This window comes from Aplidium turbinatum, chromosome 4, assembly GCF_918807975.1.
Source record: "Aplidium turbinatum chromosome 4, kaAplTurb1.1, whole genome shotgun sequence".
Taxonomy (NCBI): Eukaryota; Metazoa; Chordata; class Ascidiacea; order Aplousobranchia; family Polyclinidae; genus Aplidium; species Aplidium turbinatum.
The window spans coordinates 42,989,500-43,008,967 of record NC_137475.1 but is presented as its reverse complement, the minus strand read 5'-3'; the positions used below and the strand labels follow the sequence as shown (position 1 = coordinate 43,008,967).

The 19,468-nt window shown below is 37.7% G+C and overlaps 1 protein-coding gene across 1 annotated transcript in view; it reads left to right on the top strand.

Moving 5' to 3' along the window:
• Positions 1-17,802, top strand: part of LOC145768382 (uncharacterized) — a 40,246-nt gene extending 22,444 nt beyond the window's left edge. The window contains exons 21-26 of the mRNA XM_082579865.1: positions 3,367-3,536; positions 11,434-11,628; positions 12,431-12,463; positions 12,966-12,982; positions 13,883-13,935; positions 14,425-17,802. Coding sequence (XP_082435991.1) covers positions 3,367-3,536; positions 11,434-11,628; positions 12,431-12,463; positions 12,966-12,982; positions 13,883-13,935; positions 14,425-14,731 — 775 coding nt within the window. The 3' untranslated portion in view covers positions 14,732-17,802. The remainder of the gene's footprint in view (positions 1-3,366; positions 3,537-11,433; positions 11,629-12,430; positions 12,464-12,965; positions 12,983-13,882; positions 13,936-14,424) is intronic.
• Positions 17,803-19,468: the final 1,666 nt, after the last annotated feature.

Here is a 19,468-nt window from a genome sequence, read left to right as displayed (position 1 = left end):
CAGTCTGATGACCGTCTTTTTCTTGAGTACTGACCACTTTGCTGCTCTCACCTCTCTCAGTGTCTTGTGTTTGGTGTCACGATAGATGTACCGGGTAACAAATTTCTGTAAGTCAAAGATGATTTCTTGTGTGACCGGGAGGATTGTGCCACAACGCTTAAAGAGGTTGTGAGCTTCTGATGATTGTTCTACTACACGGTCAGCAATAGTTTTCTTGCCTACTCCATAAAATCTGGAGTTATGATCGCATCCGCTAAGAACATAAAGTGAGATTAAAGACTCCGCCATTGCCTCATCACACAAATACCGAGCACCGACATCAGCTGAGATTTGCGTTTCAAGCACAAGAGTCCTGATATTTGCCGAGCCTTGCAAACATGCCACTCTCCATGAATTGTGCTTGGATATGGGGAAGACTTTCCAAGACTGCAATGAAATCTGGAAGACATATTTGCCGATCTGTGCAAACATGCCACTCTCCATGAATTGTGCTTCGATATGGGGAAGACTTTCCAGGACTGCAATGAAATCTGGAAGATGCCGTCCATATCTATCATCATAAATACGCATCCAAGGAAGCATCAACTTCAGTGAGGTCTTGAACTCCGTCCAGTTTCTTGTCCTTATAGCATGGATGTTTTGAGAAAGTATCTCTACCATCTCCAAGAATGAAATCCAGAAATCTTCTTGTGGAGCACCATCTAAGTTCTCGAATAGAGAGTCAACAAGCACCTTGAGATAGGCATTTGCATCATTAAGTTCTTGTTGGTCTACTGAACAGCGTTACTTACTGAGAGATTCCTGGATCTCTTCAGACAGAGTGGAACCTTCCAAAGGTTTGTCTAGTGCATGGTGGACTAAAGCTTCGTAGAAGAGTCGAAGGCAACGCACACCGCGTTTGAAGTGTTTTCCACGCAGAGCTGGATCTACGGATCCATTTGCAATGACACCTGCAGCCACCAGTACATCTGAAATGCTTGAGCCTTTGAACCTCTTGTAGACCGCATTGATGAAAGGCATCTGGATATGAAAGGGTCCCATGCATGGCAATATGTCAGCAGTCATGTCTGGATTCTCACTTTTCAATTCTAGCAATAATGCGTAGACAGGATGATCACCGACAATAACTGCAAATGGCATCTTCTTGTCATCACTTGCCTTTGCAAGCTTGCGCAGGACTTCATACAGAATGATCTTGCTTGGTGGATCAGGATAAGTCATGTGATAAATTGCTTGGCTTTTCTGGGTTTCTGGTGATAGCTTGGCCTGGAAGCCAGAAAAGGCTGGTATGGTCTGGTCTTCTGGCTTTGGTCTTGTTGGGTCTGCCTTAGCTCGGGCCAATGCATGGATGACACCTCTCATTCTTTGAGGAGCTGTGTCCAGATGTTCATCCGTTACCCTTGGTCTGATGGGTGGTTCACCACGCTTGACTGTTTTGTATGGTTCAACTCTTTGCATCTGGCTCCCAAGTTCTTTGAGACTAGCAGAGAAGTGGGAAGTCAAGGTGGTATTTACAACTGGTCTATCCTCAATTAGGGTAGGTAGATTCAACTCAGGCAGGTCTGGCTGAACAAATATGACATTTGTACGATGTGATTGGCCACTTCCAGTCAAACTATCACTTTTGAAATCATCGTTGTCGACGACTATACATATTGCGGGTGTTCTTTCAGAAAGTTCAAATGGACACTCAGTTGAATGCTACAGGTCAGTAACTGACCAGAAATCTCTAAGCATAAGTACATCGTTGTAACTGATTCCCAGGCCATCCTTATGTAATAGGTCTACCATTTCTCTGCTCTTTGCCATACCATGTAATACAGCTAGGTTTGTCTCAAATGCAGTACGTCTTCCAGTGATATAGCTGCTCAAAATAGATGCAATTGATCTAACTGGGGGTGTCATCGACTTCAGACTTAGTGGGGTGCTTTAACCAAGTGATGAGCTTCAAGAGGAGATCATGTAAGTCTCCATTTTCTAACTCATGTATGTATGGAGGCCAAGGAATAGTTTTTGTTTTGATCGGATCTCTGAGTCTCCCAGCTACATTCTTCACCAGATTATCGTCACTTACACCTAGAGAGGATATTGCAGCCTCAAGAAATGAGCTTGCAGCTGTCGTATCATATACCAGTTCACTCACATTCTTCTGACCTCCTTCATGAAATGCTATGTCATTTCCGAATTCCTTAATCAGAATTTCCTTGAAGAAACTGGACTTTGCTGTGGAATAGTAACCACAATTTGAAGTAATGCGTTTGTAATCCATTAGTACCCCTTGCAGTGTACGGATTTCATGATTTTCAAAGATAACTTGACGGACATGATGAAAGAAGATTGCTTGAGCCTCTCGAAGATTAACCTGTTGCAGATGCTCTGTACTTTCATCAGACAAAGATTTCTTCAGAGGGTTGCTGACATAATTGCGCCAATATCCACGATGATAACGAATTTCCAATCTAAACGCCGCTCGACTGTCAGGGATAGATGCGAGTAGGGTATTCAATCTTTCTCTTATAAGCTCATCTGACAGACAAAATGTATGCAATTGGAACCGGCTTCATGCGTCTTCTGTTGACAGCAGCAAAAGTTTGGATTTCCCAGATTTACTGTTTTTTATGGTCCCTTCATACACCACAAGACGCTAAACCACTAACCACAAGAAGCTTGATGCAAGACGATAAACAATAAAATTTTTGTTTGCATTTTTTTTCAAAATATTGTTTCTTGTTTTCTGTATTAACTTTACCGACAAATAGAAATGTTTGTTAGTCGGAGTCAGCCAGCTATAAATCGAGTGGGCATCGCATATTTTTTGCCCGCTTCTGCAGCCTTGGTTTTAAAGTTACGTTTCTTTTATAGCCCGTATTGTTGTTAACCGTTTGTTCTTTCAGTATTTTGTAGTTTGCTGTTTTTTCCTTATTTTAATAAAAAGGTATTAAAAGCTCTGTTTTTCGTGTAACATAAAAACAGGGAAAAAATATTTTTTTAAAACGCAAAATTTTTGACTTGGGCCACTTTTCAGTTATAAGAAAAGCTTTTATTATCTGTACCAAGTTAACTTGGGTCGCTAGTTTTGACTTTTCTAATCATAGAAAAGTGGCCCAAGTTAAAACCTACGTAATAAACGAAGATGACGTCATCACTCAGTTAAACCAAGCATCACAAACAGTTTCTTGCTCACTCAAGTTTTCTCACATACAAGATGAAGATTGCAAACCTTCAGTGACAATTTTTATCACAGTATGAATTTTTAAACTCGATTATCTCAAAACCACTTTTTTTGACTTGGGCCACTTTAGAATCAGACGTCCATTGTAATCTGAGTCCCATGTGATCCTCTAACCCACTTTGCAAACGTGCCAGGGATCGGGACATTGAGCGGGATCGCCGAGGCAGGGACTCCGACAGGAGCTTTAGAGATTTTGATCGTGGTGGACGAGACATGGAGCGACGAGACCGCGGACCCCCATTCCGAAGGGGTTCATTCCGTGGTCGAGATGAAGGGAGAGGCCGAGGTGGATTTGGGGGTAGAGGTGAGTTTTCTGACGATGTTTTCAGTGCATGAGCACAAAAGTGGCATCAGGAACTCACCGGTGTGACGGTCCAGGAGTCACTGCGGTCTAAAAGTTACCGTGCTGCTGCAGCGTGGCAGCCTAGAAATGACGTCAGACCACAAATGACCAGAGCTGCCCGGCGCTTCTGAAAGCAATACAAAAACAAAAATTTTACAACTAAGTTTACTTGAGCAGTTGCTCTCAAACTAATTGGGCAATTCCAAATGTGACTAATGGGACATTTTGACTGCTTTTGGATGTAATTAAGAAATATGAGAAGATGTAAAAACATGAAACCTATGAGATTAGTTATCAGTGACTTGGACCTAAACTTTGCACTATTTGAGAAATTCATGAACTTTTTACTTTTTTCAAAAATCTAAAAGTTTGTTGTGAGTAACGGGACAAGGGACAAATCTTAAAAATTGGGGCTGTGAATGCAAATCCAAACGTCTGCTCATTGACAGCACGAATTCTATTGAAATGCCAGTATTGTGTAGTGTAAATATCAAGGAAATGTCAGCATGGTTTAGTTTGGAAATATCTTTAAGTGTATGTTAGTACTTGCATGATAAATGAAGTGTGTCATTGTGAATAACGGGACATCCATGTTATTTTCATTATTTTTTTGTTGTTTTCTTGTATTAATCAGTGAACTGAGCAACAATTTTGTAAAGCTGAAATGAGTCTTGCACCCCAGGTGAATCACAGAAACATTTCAATGGGTGCCAGTACTTTGGGGCACCACTGCTAAGCTACTTCAATGAAATAATGTACAATATAAATGATCACTAAGCATGAACCACAACACAATGTTGACAGTTTTTTCACAATTGATAACCTTTATACCATCGAAACTGGCAAATTCATGTTTAAACTGAAACATAATCAACTGCCTAAAAACTTTAACTCACTATTTCAACTTAACAGCAACTTGCATCACATATCAACTAGAAGCAGCAATCGATTTTTTCTCCCCTATTACTCGAAAAAGTTAACCTAACAATCCATCCAATTTAGCGGAGTTATAGTCTGGAACGATCTCCCCAAACACGTTACTAAAATCGAAACCTCATTTGACAGTTCGGATTATGATGACATAATCCACTTTTTTAACTCGAAACCAGATTTGTCACATTTTGAAGGATTTTATTAACAGGCTGACTCAAATTGTCTTAAACGTTGCAGTTTCTACAACTAAAGTTCTTTCAGAAAATATTGTAAGAGGGTAACAAACATTTCCTTTATTAGTAATAAGTATTTAAAGCTTTGTACGATATCGTGAGCTTTCTTTGAGTTGATTGATAGTTATTAATCTTCATAAATGCCAATTGTAATACGAAATGAAACCTCTATCAGAAGTAGTTTTCTCCAAACCATCAACATTAACGTAAACGGAGAAAATAAACATTTTCTACAATTCAGTAAATTGTTTCTGATCTTTACTCAATGCACATTATAAAAAAATACGTCTTGGCAGGGCCATTGAGTGCATAATTGGGCCCGGTACCAAGCCAAACTCCGGGTCCCCTCAAAGTTTCAAAACTATTATTTATCACATAGGTCCTCACAACAAGTACGGTGTGTGGAAAAAATAACATAACATACATAAAATAATAACCGTTTTAAATACGTTTGCCTGCAGAAATGACAAACTTTAGAAAAGATCCTGAATACTTGGTGCAAAATAACATACGTCTTTCTTTAGCATACACACGTCACACAACACGACTACAAAAATAATTGCCAATGCAGCAGCCAAAAGAAAGACCATGAAATTGTAATGATAAATGTTTATCAGGGGTGTATTCAGGGGGGCGAGCAAAGGGAGCAATTGCCTCCCCTTGAAATATTTTAAAGTAACATTTCACACTCTATTACAGGATCATTTGACAAAGTTTTACTATCGATTTTGGCTGAAAGAATGGCAATTTTAAGATATATTTTAAAAAATTTTCTGGGGGAGGACCCCAGTGAGTGCTCCACCTTCGATGAAACTCGTTGCCACTCCAGGCTCACTCACATATGAAAAAATACTTATTTGCCACCCCTGAAATTTTGTGCTGGCTGCACCCCTGATATTATATTTCATAGCCTACGTAAAATTTTAAGATTAATACTCGATCTTGCCTCACACCACCACATACACCAAAGGGATGAGAATTATGGTATCCCTACTTTACAATCATACATTGTTTTGCATAAAAATACAAGAATTGTACAAATATCATCGGATCATTGAACAAGCTTTGAAAACTTTACTTGGTCAAATTCATTTAAACAGTCTAAACATATACGGTACTGTAGTACAGTAAATAAGTGTAGGCAATGGGTTTAGCAAAATGCAAGATAGTTAACCTATTGATTTAAAAAAATACACTTACAGAAGTTGAAGCCAAACTGATTGTCAGTCATACATACAAAGACTCTATTTATGAAAAGCAAAATCCTTAAAAATTGTTGAATGTCATGTTGGCAAATGTGTTTGGGCTATCACAATAACTACTGTTGTCTTTGTTGCTTTTCACAGCACGTACAATTTCAGAATACATGCAATAATTAGGTGCATGTCCAAGATACATTGAAGAAATGACTAGAAAAAGGTAACATACAAAAATCATAAGACGGATTAATACTCTCAGTTGTGGTACCCAGCTGATTAATTAATACCAATTTTTTAACACATTGTTTTGAACATATCTACAACGCAAAGGTACGAAAACCAACAAAGGTATATAATCATCACGTTCCTATCTTGTAGGAGGGTTTGGATACAATGCATCATTGTTCATCACGAAGAGCACTTCTTAGTCTTACAGCATTTTTATAACAAAAGTAGAACACTCCTAATGCAGTAAGCTACATACTCACCATGGCACTGAGGTTTAACACCAAGGTCTACTGAAATCTGTACATGCCAACAATACCAGCTTCACCAGTCACTCTAACTCCATCAACGGATAACGAGAGAGGTGAACAGGTGGTAGACAAAAACTTTCTAATTACTTTTATGTTTATACTTGTCACTTAAATACTTTTGTAGTAAGTATTAATTCTTTCAACTTTGTCTTGTTTTGAAGTTGTTCTTGAACTCCTTGTGTTTTTGCTTCTTGTTTTTATATGTGGCAAAGCTTCTTTATTAATGAAGTAAAACCTGGTCAAATGCTGAGTCATTTTCAAACCACTGATATTTTATTAAGAAATTGGAATGCCTTTCTACCACCAGAAAGTGGTCCATCACCATGAATATGCTTAAAAGCAACTTCATTCCTTTGTTCAACATGACACAGCTGAACTTTCCCTTCTATTTTCCTGTTCTTTTTTTGATGAATGAACTTTCCGCGAAAGGACACAATCATTTAAATACAAAATTATAACTTTCAAAAATGTTTGTAATGGCCCTGATTAACTGTAACAGCAAAAATTCTGCATCTAAATGGTGATTGCTATGAACTACGAATAAAACTAGATAAAAGTCTTCGCTAAGCACCTTGTTATAAGGAGGATTTTTAAAAGTACCCCACTTTTGAGACGATGTTTCAGCCTAACACTTACCAGCAAAAAATAAACTTGTTGCTTCAGGATGTTTACAAACGAGTTTAATTAAAAAAGCGATGGCATTTAAAAAAGTTTTTTCTAGTAGACTCACTTTTTAACATATCCATCATGTATTTTTGTTTTTAAAAACACAGCTCCTAAATGTCAAAAAGCTGTTTATGGTAAATATAACACAGTGGTACTTTGTTGGCTATTGTTGCCGCAAAAGTGTTTTAACTTGTAAAAACATTAATGATTTTGTTAGATTTGTTTCAATGTTAATATTATGTTAAGATTAACTTGATTGAGCAGTCTTTGACCCATTGTAGATTTAAAAGCATTTCTAACTCCTTCAATCCTATTTATTTCCAGTAGATCTAGTCTAAGTCTAAATTACCATAGTCCAAGTCTAAATTACCATGTTGTACCGGTATATCGCGATTTCGGGTATTGAACCATTTTCAATACAACTCCATAACCAGCACATTAAAATTTACAGCAGTTCAGTTTACAAAAAGGCTAAATAAAAATGACTGTGGCTATCATTCCCATACAAGGGTTGCCAGACATGGAATTCTGCCTAATTTTGAGAAAATACTGTAGCCTACGTTAAATTGCCCACTCCATTTTTTTTTTATAAAGTGTAGCACACTGCAAAAACTTAATCCAAATACAGTCAAGTTACTACAATTTTTCATGCATATTACAAAGTATTTGACTTGCGATAACTTGAAAAGATCCAGTGTCTAAATATACCGTACTTGGAGCAAAACTAAAGTTCTTGATTTTGTGTTAAACACTTGTCATGCAGCCACTTAAAAAATGTGGGCATAAAAAGATCTGGGGGCTTGATTTAATTCTTTCAATTCTGATCACTTTCACAAAAGCATGGCTAATAAAACCTACTGAGAGACAAATGTCATTTTGAATAAACCATGCCATAATAGCAACCACAAAAATGACTGCAATGATGAATGATGAGTTTTTTCATGATGAAATCAGCACCTGTCAGTTAGGCATACTTTAAAGCTTGGAAAAACTTAAAAGGTATAGTTTTTGCATAGTCAAAATAAAACATTCATACTTGTTTGACACATCATTGGGCTATGTTAGCTAAAGCAGTAGACACTAGACAAGGCACTCTAACAGCTGCAAGGTATTACGGTATCTGTTAAACATACCCAAAGATTAAATTGGTGAATGCCTAACCTATTCTGGTATACCTATGCCTGTTGAACTGCCCAGGTACTTTTCAGTTTTAAGTATCAACTAAGCAGCTTCAAAAAGAAAACAGACCCATCACTAGTGGTTTGAACTGCTGGACTTGGCTGGGCTGCATTGATCAAAAGTCTCACCAAATAGCCAGTTGAGTATGTGGGAGTGGCAAATAAATCATGTTTAGTTAACTCTAGTTAAAATAACAATAACACATGAACTTTTTATCAATCAACTGCTTTTAACTTTTCTTTAGCAATCGCTATCTTTTCGAATATCCTGCCACATTTTGCCAGCAACTCAGACTGTTAATGTTTCAAAGAAAAATGTGACAAATCAGGCCAGACACTAGAGGGGGCCATGTGTGGACTGTAGATGAACTCTGTTAACACTAAGTTTTTGTATGCTGGCCCGCTGTGACATTATTGAAGGCCCACTAGGGACAGTAGAATAACGGACGACTCGCTTTGTTGATTTTTCTTGCAATATGGACAGCTGGAGTGTCACTGCACAATTTAAAAATTGGTAGAACTGCAAAAAGTTTTGTTTGCTTTTACGCAAATTCATTTTTAACAAATGAAATGCTATATTTTGCGCGAGGTATAGGATGCTAGAACATCGGCAGAACCTTACTTTACTACATCAGTTTGAGGTTAACTACTGTTACCAATGTAGCGTGAAATCTATTGCTGCATTATTATGACTAGTATAGCATTACATAAGCATGATATCACATATTTTCATGCATTTATTTTAGCAATACACACTTTTAGTCCAGTCGTTGAAGCGAAAAAAAGGGCCAAACCTTGACTTAATTGGTTTAAAGCTGAAACTTTAAGCATTGTTTCTGTTGATTATGTACATTGACCAAAAAAAATCCCCGTGAAAATCTTTTGGTGAAAAAAAGTTATCCGCCTTTTTTGAAAATCCGCCATTTTTTTTCTCAAATTAGCGGATAAACAAAATTTGAATATTTTTTTGAAGTATCGTCATACTACGGCTTCTTTAAAATACGATATTATCATTGTCACAATTAATAAGCAAGTTAGTACTCAATAACATCTATATTTCACTTTAAATGAAGTGACATTAACAAAATATCATATAATAGCCTGCCGGTACAATAATGTATAATAGTTCCAAAAGCGATAGTTTTGTTCACTTATAGTCAGGTCAATATATGGTTTGACCATCCCTGGGTTTGACCCCAAAAAATTCCTACAAAAGGTTTTCCAAATGTTTTTTCTACTATTTTTCATCAAGAATAATATATTAAAAATCTAGGAGAATCAGAGCACCGGAAAATTGTCATTTTCAAGATGGCCGCCAAAACAGTATAATGACAATAATTCACTTAATATTTCTTTCTGTTGCTTCAAGTAATTTTCATAGGTTCCCTTATCTTTCATTTTTTGAATCTGTTTCCTTTTTCTTTCAGCAGCAGATTTGGCCATCTTTATTACAAATTATTTATCATTAACAACAGATCAGGCTTTTTGAATAGTTATTAGTGTCAGTGAAAAGACAATATCTAAAAAACAATTTTTCACCACAACATACCAAACTTTTAGTTTATTGATAATAATCCAACAAAAGATTGTTGTGGTTGTTTACTTTCAAACTCTACCAGATCAATTATCTAGCACACTCCCCAAGCCCTTAAAAGGTTGGTAGTTGTATTGCTCGTAGTGTCTATTTAAAATGCTACCCACAATGCCTCTCTTTATGAGTATGTGGTAGACTTGAGGGAAATCAAGCGTAAGAGGATGAAATAGTGTGTCTGTTTGCCACTTGGACAGCCAGAGCAATTATATTTCAATATGTATAATGATATGTAATATATACATTATACAAGTAATTTAGTATTATCTGTATAAACAAGCTATGTATACATTCGTTTTTGTTGTGTTAAAGGACTAGCATGAAAAATAACTTGCATTTCATATTACACATCTTCCTTAAATCAAAAAAAAGAATTGGTAGTACCAATTACCAATTTGGTACCATTGGTCCAGCACCCACTAAATTCCATATACAGTAGGTAAGCAGCCCTATGCTTCATAACCATACAGAAAATGAGATAAAACATCAACATTGTCATGAAATAAAAGTGTCTTTCAACATCATATAAATATATACCCAAATTGTATTAAAATAGAGACTTTCTTATGGCATGAGATTTTGTGACTAACGGGACAGCGTGATTAACGGGACAGCGTGATTAACGGGACAAAACGTTTTTCACTAAAATATAGCTACACAGTTAATTTTCTTTAAATTGTGAAAGATGTCTGTACAGTACTGTTAGAGTCTTTAATTAACCTGGAGTATGGCATTTGAGGGATTAGACAATTTGGTAAGAAAAAATATGTTGTGAAAATATGTGACTAACGGGACATTGTCCTCCGGTCTGCTTTAAATTGTCAAAAACAAACCATAAAACTATTTTTACATAACTTCACACAATGTTAATCCTTAGAAGAACAGTAATTTTGTTCAGAAAACTAATCAGATCACAAATATATGTTGTTTTATGCCAATTCGGGGTTATTTGAAAATTACTTAAAATATAAACTTTTTTTGTTTTTTCAAGGTACCTCAGTAGATGCACCAAAGACACATATTTTCCAAGGTTAAAACTTGTAAAAACTTTTTTTCATGAAAGTTCAAGGTGTCCACTACAAGTTAAAACCTTTCAGTGTTCTATTTTTTTATTTTTATTTTTTTACCACTGGAGTACATTTAACGTGGAATTGCCCTAATGCACATCTTTTCATTTAAGATTAATTAATGCCTAAAATTGTCAATGCAACTTTCTGAGCAGTAGAAATTTCAATTATTTTCATAAAAAAAATAATTAATTATATTTGGCAACCCTGGTAACTCTTAGACTGCAATCACTCCTGGACTGTTACACCAGCAAGCTTTTGTTGCGTAACAGAATTGCAAATTCTAAATTTCTATTTTGCAATCTTGGTTCTACTCTCAAGTGAAGATGAATCAAGATTATCTCGGGAATCTCACCGTCTTGATCTTGACGTGGACTTTTTGTTGATAAAGATTACGAGTCGGCGGCGAAGAGCGATTTGTTAAAACTCTTGGGATGATCAATTATCTTCTGCAGGGAGAGGAGGAGGAGGTGGATGGTCTGGCGGCGACAGGAAGCGATCTCCGGAAGTTGATCCCGAGGAAGAGGAGTATAAGCGGAAGCGGCAAGAAACCCTCCGTAAACGCCATGAGGAGGAGGATGAATATGTCACAGAGGAAATCGACTTTTCTGCTTTTGGCTTACCGAGCGGGTTTGGTGGACCATTGGGAGGTGCGACCTTTTCCAGTTGATATTTTTAGTTACATCCGAGTTTTCTTCCTCCTATAGTGTCTGATAAAATTGTCTGCTTGAAGCTGTTGACTGTCTGTCAAGCTGTCATAATCAATTAGTATAAGACGTTGTGAGACTGAAGATGCTATAATTATATTGAAATTCATTTCTAATTATAAATATGAAGCAGGTAAATTGGTGTTGCGTGAATAACGAGTCATCTCATGCTATATTGTAATTAGAGTTCAGAAACACGGCGCTCGTTATTTAGAAACTAAGCGTTGTGTTAGCACAAGATTTCACTTATATTGACTCTGCATTTTAGGAAAATGCAAATCGTAAATATGTAGGCCGACCTTACCAACACCTTCCTGAATGGTTCTGTTTATTTACTGTGCGTTAAATTAAAGTTAGTTAGAGACGTTCGACTAAAGGTAGCTCCTCGGAAGTCCATATATGCAAAGTGAACATCTAGAATTTTTTTAGCTATTTGAAATTAGATTATAATTAGAGCTATTGAAGTTTTTCAAATTAGACTAGAATTTAAACTAGATTAGAATTAGTTTGACGCAGTTGTACTTGTAACCTATGTAGTAGTAGTAATTTTACATCTCTACCACGGGGTTTACGTCGATAAAAAAACTGTTTCCATTCCTCAACAAAACTACTTTTTTAATATTTTATTTTGTATGAAAATTTATGCTTTTTGTGTCTGGGCTCGGCACCTTCATTGAGCGCACAACAAAGATTGTGTTGAAATTTATGTTGTAACGTATTTGCTGGATGATTCATTTTATTTTAGGAGAGGACGCTAAAAACGACAAGACTGCTGAAGGTGAGTGTGAATGTAATTATTTAATTATAATTACTTATGTTCTGAATGAATGTCTCTTCTAACCTGTAAATTGTATGGATTGTGAAAGCGTTTTCATTTTGGCGTTACCGAATTCAAGTTTATTAATGAGACAAGTGGATTACTTACGCGACTAAACATTGCTTTTTTGTTTGAAGTAAGATCAAGCAGTGATCGTTCAATGTCGGCCGTGTCACTCTTCCTTGCGCTTGAACTACATGTTTCAGTAACTTTGCGCACAAGGAACTGCACCTACTACAAACAATTACCCCAACTTCGCAATGGGCGCAAATAAAAGCATGGTTATTATTATTATTATGTGTAGCAGTCGTTCAAAGCTTCTGCAACTGTATGTATTTATACAGTGCCAGAATGAAGCTTTGAAAGCAGCATAGTTCCAGCATGTAGCCTACACTTTTTGAATCAGTTGTCATTCATCACTTGTGCGTTGCACCCTTAGCTAATCACTGCTCTTACTTTTCAGATGAAAAAGCTTCAGAAGTGAGTATATAGTTTCAAGAAAATATTCACTTTTTAAAGTTTTTGCAAGTGTTGCTTGATGCATGTGCTTGTTCCAAAGACTTAAGACAGTGAGAACTAGAAAACTTTTGTAAGCATGTCATCGGTAATGGTTAAACCCCCTAATCAACCGACCCCTCGGGAAAATCCCCCTATGTTTTGGATTAGTTCGCATTTTCTTCGTCTGTTGACGGTACGTCAATGCAAAAATCGACTGATTTGGGCACATTAGATCAGGGTTTCCCAAACTTTTTTGGGCCACGGATCACTAATTTTTCGTAAGCAACTTTTTAACTGCAACGAAGGTGCAACAAGTAAGATTTACGATACTGGATAGCAAAAGCTTTCAAAATCATTCAAGTTGTAAAGAGCTGTGGCAATTATCTTTGACAGGGTACGTACTGTACATGTGTACAACGTATATGTGTGACTTTTTAATTTCTTGTCATATCGCCACGGACTATCTGTGCAGTCATCGCGGACCACAGTTTGGGAAACCCCGCATAGGATCATCACTCCAGCTGGATGCCAGAGTGTAACTTTTATCGTTTTAGTTACTTGGTAATGGGGTTATGAAAAGTTTTACAATTTATTTCCGCGCATTTGCGAGACATTGTCGACTGAATTAATAGCTTCATCGAGTAGATTCACGTTTAAACTTAAAGCGCAGTGCACATTGTTTGTCAATTATTATTGAAGTAAAGTTGGTCGTTTTCGGTCGGGCCCGCCCATCAAAAAAGAAGCTTTTACTGCACAAAACGACTAAAGCATGGATGTTAGTGTCATATTATTAGCTGGAAACAGGTGCATCGTAAAAAGGTGTCTTTTACTACGCGTGTAGGACTGTAGGTGATTTACGTCATTTCGCTTTAACTGTTGCAGACTTCCAATAAGACAGCTGCGAGTAGGAAGGATTGGCTAAATGAACAGAACAGGTAAACTACGATTTAGTTTCATTATGAATTGTTTGGTCTCTTGGATAGAACAGTGAAGCGACTCCAAATGTTAGCCGATGCTTGTCGTGAAACTCAGTCTTATGGCTGGAACTAGGAGTTGCATCCTGTAGTTCTTGGAAGGAATTGCTGCAAATGTTCCAGAACTTTAAGCCGTCACAAGTGCTATCCTTAACCCATGCAATACGGTGAATTTTTTAAAGCGAGATCAGGTTCCTTTCACCATTAAAGTGTAGGTTGTGTTAAAACGCTTTATTGGTTATATTATGTAAGACTTTTAAGTTTTTAAAAAGACACGTATTTTTAGGTTTGAAATCAGCATCGTCACTTGTTTGCTCCATGGCATATTTTCAGGGGCATGTTCTCCACGGAAAACTCATGGTTATGTTAGTCAAGCAACCACTTGTTGTAACACAAATAATACTATGATGTCACACAAGGTTGTCCCTGACTTGATACTTCATCTTGCAGGAGGAAGACATCTCCTCGCAACACGGAGCCAAAGAAAGCCAACAACGAGTCTTCTTCGCCACGCGACGAAGTAGCTCAGGTCGATGAAGTTTCATCTGCTGGTCATCAAAACGAGCAGCCGATTTTGTCCCCTAAACCAGAGGAAGTATCCTCTACAAATAATTTATCTCCCCCAGTTCACCTCAGTCCAGGTACCCCCACACATGACGAACAGGGGGCTAATGTAGAAGAAGCGGTCATTGTGCAGGAAATTATCGAAGAAACTGAACAACCTGTCGCGTCACCTGAAGAAATGGATCAAAGTTAATTGAGCTCGGCATTTTGAGGAAACAATCTGAGATTATGAATAAATCTGTTTGACTTGTTTAAAAAAAGGAGTTTTCTCAATTAGACTTGAAGATGGAATCGTAGTTAAATTGATTTCTGGATCTTATCAAGGTTTTCTTACTCATAGTCTCCAACCAGTCACAATCTTGAAGCTACCACTCCATTTGACCACTGTTCTTCGTATGTTTGATTTCCTTGCTGGTTTTCGGTAAAGTCTGCTCACCACTGCCGTAAATATGCATTTCTTTTAAATCAAATTTTGAAGCTTTTTTAATCTAAATAAAGTTGGTTTGTAACAAACCGAATTTTGAGTCAGTTAGTAAACATCCAAAGAAGCCAGCCAAAAAAAGAGTTTTTCTTGGATCTGTAGCCAAACCGTACGACGGTTTCTTGAACCGATATGCGATTCCATTTTATTTCTGATGAGTCCATTTCTTCCGAAGATAAAGGCTCTTGTTGGTGAGAATACTTGCTCTGAAGCTTGATGTAGATATTTGCTAGTTCATATGTATATAGTCTTGCAGTTAAAACAATTTGTGCTTGTAAATATTGTCTTTGGATTATTGCCACAAATTGTGGTCAAAAATGCTCACAAATTGTGAGTGAAGATTGCAAAAGAGCCCACAAATTGTGGGTGAAGGCAAAAGAGCCCACAAATGGTGGGTGAAGCCAAAAGAACCCACAAATAGTGGGTGAAGCCAAAAGAACCCACAAATTGTGGTTGAAAACCAACAGACCCACAAATTGTGGCGGACGAAGACATTGGAAGTAGAAGTCCAGACAAATTGTCTGGCAAAAGTTGCATGTGTATTGTACTCTAGCTAAATGGTGTAGTTAGTGTAATTTTTTTAAAAATTTGGTCGGAAATTCATCACTCTATGCTTTGTAATTTCGCTAAGGTTTTGGCAAGCTTTTGCATTGAAAATATGTCTGTCTAAACAAAGAAGCTTTGCATTTTCAAAAAAGTTTATGACTAAGGGAACGTTCAAATATTACGTAACGCCTCCGAGGGGGAGGGTTTATGCAAAGCGTTACGTTAGCGTCACATCAGGGGGAGGGGGTTCAAGCAAAACGTTACGTAACGCTTTCGAGTACGGAATGGTAGTTTTTTTGTGCTGAATTCGTAGTGAAAAAGCGTTACATGGGGGAGGGGGGGGTCAAAAATTCGGAAAAAAAGCGTTACGTAATATTTGAACGTTCCCTAACCTGGAAAGCGTGATGCCTCGAGCATTAGCAGTTTTGCAGTGGACCTGATGTATGCTGGCACAATTGAAGGGCAATTTGATTAAATACCTGAAGGAAACTTGTTTCTAACGAGAATGATGCTGAAATAATGTAGGCGTCCGATAAATCAAGAACTTAAATACCGGAACGTAGCCTATTTTTTTCTTGGCGTAGGCTATGTCGTTTAAAAGTATTTCTAGCACAACACCTCGTGTCGAGCACAAAAGCTAAGTTATATTGAAAATTTACTCGAAATTGGTATATGGTGGTCACCACTGATTACTTTTTCTTGATTTGCAAAAGGACAACTTGGAGCCTGCCAATTATCCTGATTGGTAAAAATCGTTTTTATTTGTGACCAAGCCTACGTCATTGCTTTCGCAGGGAACCTGCAAATTCCATTAAGAATGCACAAGCAGCCAACTGTGGTGAGGTACTACGTTCGTTACTTTACAGATTTTATAAATGCTCCACATTGATGGCACTAGCCTAAAGCATGCCGTTGGGTTAAATATGAAATTATCAGTACCGGTAAGTTCCTGATAACGTACCAAAAACAATCCGCCTACATGGCAGAAAAACGTACAGACAGCTCTCGTATTCCCATGGCCCTTACGAGAATAATTTTGGCCCGGTGCCAATAAGATCCTTAGGCTACAAATCAAGACGCTTCACAGAAAAAAGCAGTGTATCTAAATTATACGCGGTGGCCCATAAGTATCCCCTTGTCAATGATAGCCTACTGCGTATCCCTGAACCAACTGGGCATTCTGCTGGTGGGTAGTTTGACAATAAAAACGTTTATGTTGTCTTCGGGATTATTCTGTAGAGAGAGTGCTCACACAGTCACAAACTTAATGCGGAAGTTTCTGACGGATTTTCGGGAATTGATTTTTCGTAAACTGAAGTTTCACTTTTTCCTGAACGTTTGTGAGGTAAGCAAATATAAAAAAGGACAGCACTATGTTCCCATCAGCTATTGCTGTGGGTAATTTTTTATTGATCAAGTTAATCGCACCATTCTATCCTTTGGTGTTTCAGATTGTTTTGTTGTTTTTTTTCAAATACGCTTATTAATCTCCAAACAAACCGGGCCTGCTTTTCAAAAATATCTTTCTTATAAATCAATTCGCATAATTTTTTTTTGAGGGTAGCTGAATAAGTTAATCACAGTTTCTCGAAGTGCACACGGCGTTCCATTCAAATTGTCAATGTTTAAGGAGACCAAAGTGGTAATTTCAGTTTTGGAGATTCAAAGTGTAAAAAAATACAACAAAATAATTATTTAGTGGTATGCTGCATCTAAAAATGCTACGTTTTATCGATGTAAGATTTTGTAGAGGTGGTACATGCCATCTAGTAACTACATTTGGATGAAGACAATATTGGTTTTTCAATTGTATACATTCTCAAAGTACGTTATTGAACAAACATTTGAGCAACTAATGAAGAAAATCACTCTGTCGGCTAACTTATCATTTGTAAGCTGTTAAAAAATTTGAATTCTATCGACTTTGTTTCTGATGCAAATTAGTAAACTGAATACCCAATTAGCGTTTATAGATAAATTATTTCCTTACCTGGAGCTATTCCGTTTTGTTTATGTTCGTGTCAAAGCCGGGTAAACAATAGCAGAAAGAGTCATAGCCTACCTAGGCTACTCATGTTTACAATAAAGAGGGCACAAGTGTTTGCGGGAAAGAGTTCCCTATTAGTTACTTTGCCTGTACCGTTTAGGCTATTGTAATATTTGTCGCGGGGACTTGTAACTGTTGTATAGCACAGTAAATGTACAATGTGAATTAAAGGTTACATTCTTGACCACCATCATGCGTTCATTTTTAGTTAAGTTGTTGACACAAGGGCCGAAAGCATTTGGTATTAAAAATCACAGTCTGTCAATGGCCTTCACTTAGCAAGTGCTTGTTAAAGTGCTCCACCATTCGGAGAGTCAATCCAAGCTTTACGCTCTGTCCGCCCCCTTAGCTTAGTGGTTGCGCGCCAGGTTTAAGATCACGCGGCGCTGGTTCGACTCTCGGGGTGTGCGCTTGAGCAACGCATTTCAGGACTGCTCTCCGTTCAGCGTCACCTAGTGAATGGAATAAATTATTCCCCGGCAACAACATTTCAACAATCGGAAAACTTCACTCTGCCAATCTCGGTAACCGGCCCTGCGTCAAGAGCCTCTAGCCTACAAGAATGCGAAACTACCAGGAATAACCTGTCAAGGCTTTGTCAGTCCGAGCATAAAGATTCAAAACCAACCAGACCAGGGTTTTTTGAACATTTTCTTGCTGCGTACCCTTTCGAGTTATCTGCATGTATGGCGTAGGGGAGAGAGGTTGGTTGAATCACGGTCGACTGCGCTGGGACTAAAATCATTGAACCGCATCAGACAACTTGTTTCGCAAGGCCATTATTTCAAGCATTTTCGACTAAGGGATCGCAAGGCCAAGGCCATTATTTCAGCATGCTGCAACGCACGAGTTTCGAAGTTGGCGTGTTTTTTTTGAGTAGGGGAGACCGGGGAGATTTGTTACAAGGGAGGGTTGTTACAGTCCTTTTAAATTAGTTCACATCAACCGCTGGAATTAAGTTGTTTTTTTCAGATTTTTAGTTTCCATGTGCAAACGAAGCTTCAGCCCATTTGAAGGCTGCAGTAAAAAATTATTGATGAAAAACAGTTTTAGGGTATGAAAAGTAAATTTTGCTTTTTCAAAGAAAATGTTATTGCTACAAAATTATGAGTGATATTTATCTGGCTTCAAAGTTAAATCAGACTTGAAGTGCAATACCTTTGATTCATTATAAATATTGTAAAGCTGAGTGTCACATGTTTGACATATGTTGATTGTTGATCTTATTCAGCCAACTACTATTGGGGTGAGTTGTTACACTGTGCAATGCTTGCTCATCCCAACTGGAAAAAGTACTTAATTTGGTACTCAAATAACAAATTTTGTATTATTTAAAATAGTTGATTATATTTTTAAGTTCTACTGTTTGTTTTGTTTGTCGTATCCAGGCTTGCACCCGGTTGGTGAAGATTTAGATTAAGTGGACGGGAAGGCAAGGAAGCCAATCTTCGTGTTCACCTTCAGGCATGCCTTTGAGTGTCCTGCCAAAGACACAGCCGCATGCTTTTGAGCGGTATCGAACCGGCGCCCTTTCGATTACCGTTCCACGGCTCTCACCACTCGGCTATGCAGCCGGCAAGTTCTACGAATATCTGTTGTTGCTGTATCTGTGCCTAAACATGCCAAAAACTAATAAAGGGTGCCTTATTGAGGTAGCCACTTTAACAAGTCGAAATTCTGCCACTGAAATTGACTAGAATGCAACCGCCAACCAATCATAAGCTACGGTTTAAGTGACGTAAAAATGGCGAAAAGAAGATCATAGAAAGCAAATTAGGTGATGGATTTTTTGTCAGCTGGTTGGCTTAGGGGTCGGCAGCAATGGCCGAGTGTCGGCAGCAATGGCCGAGTGGTTA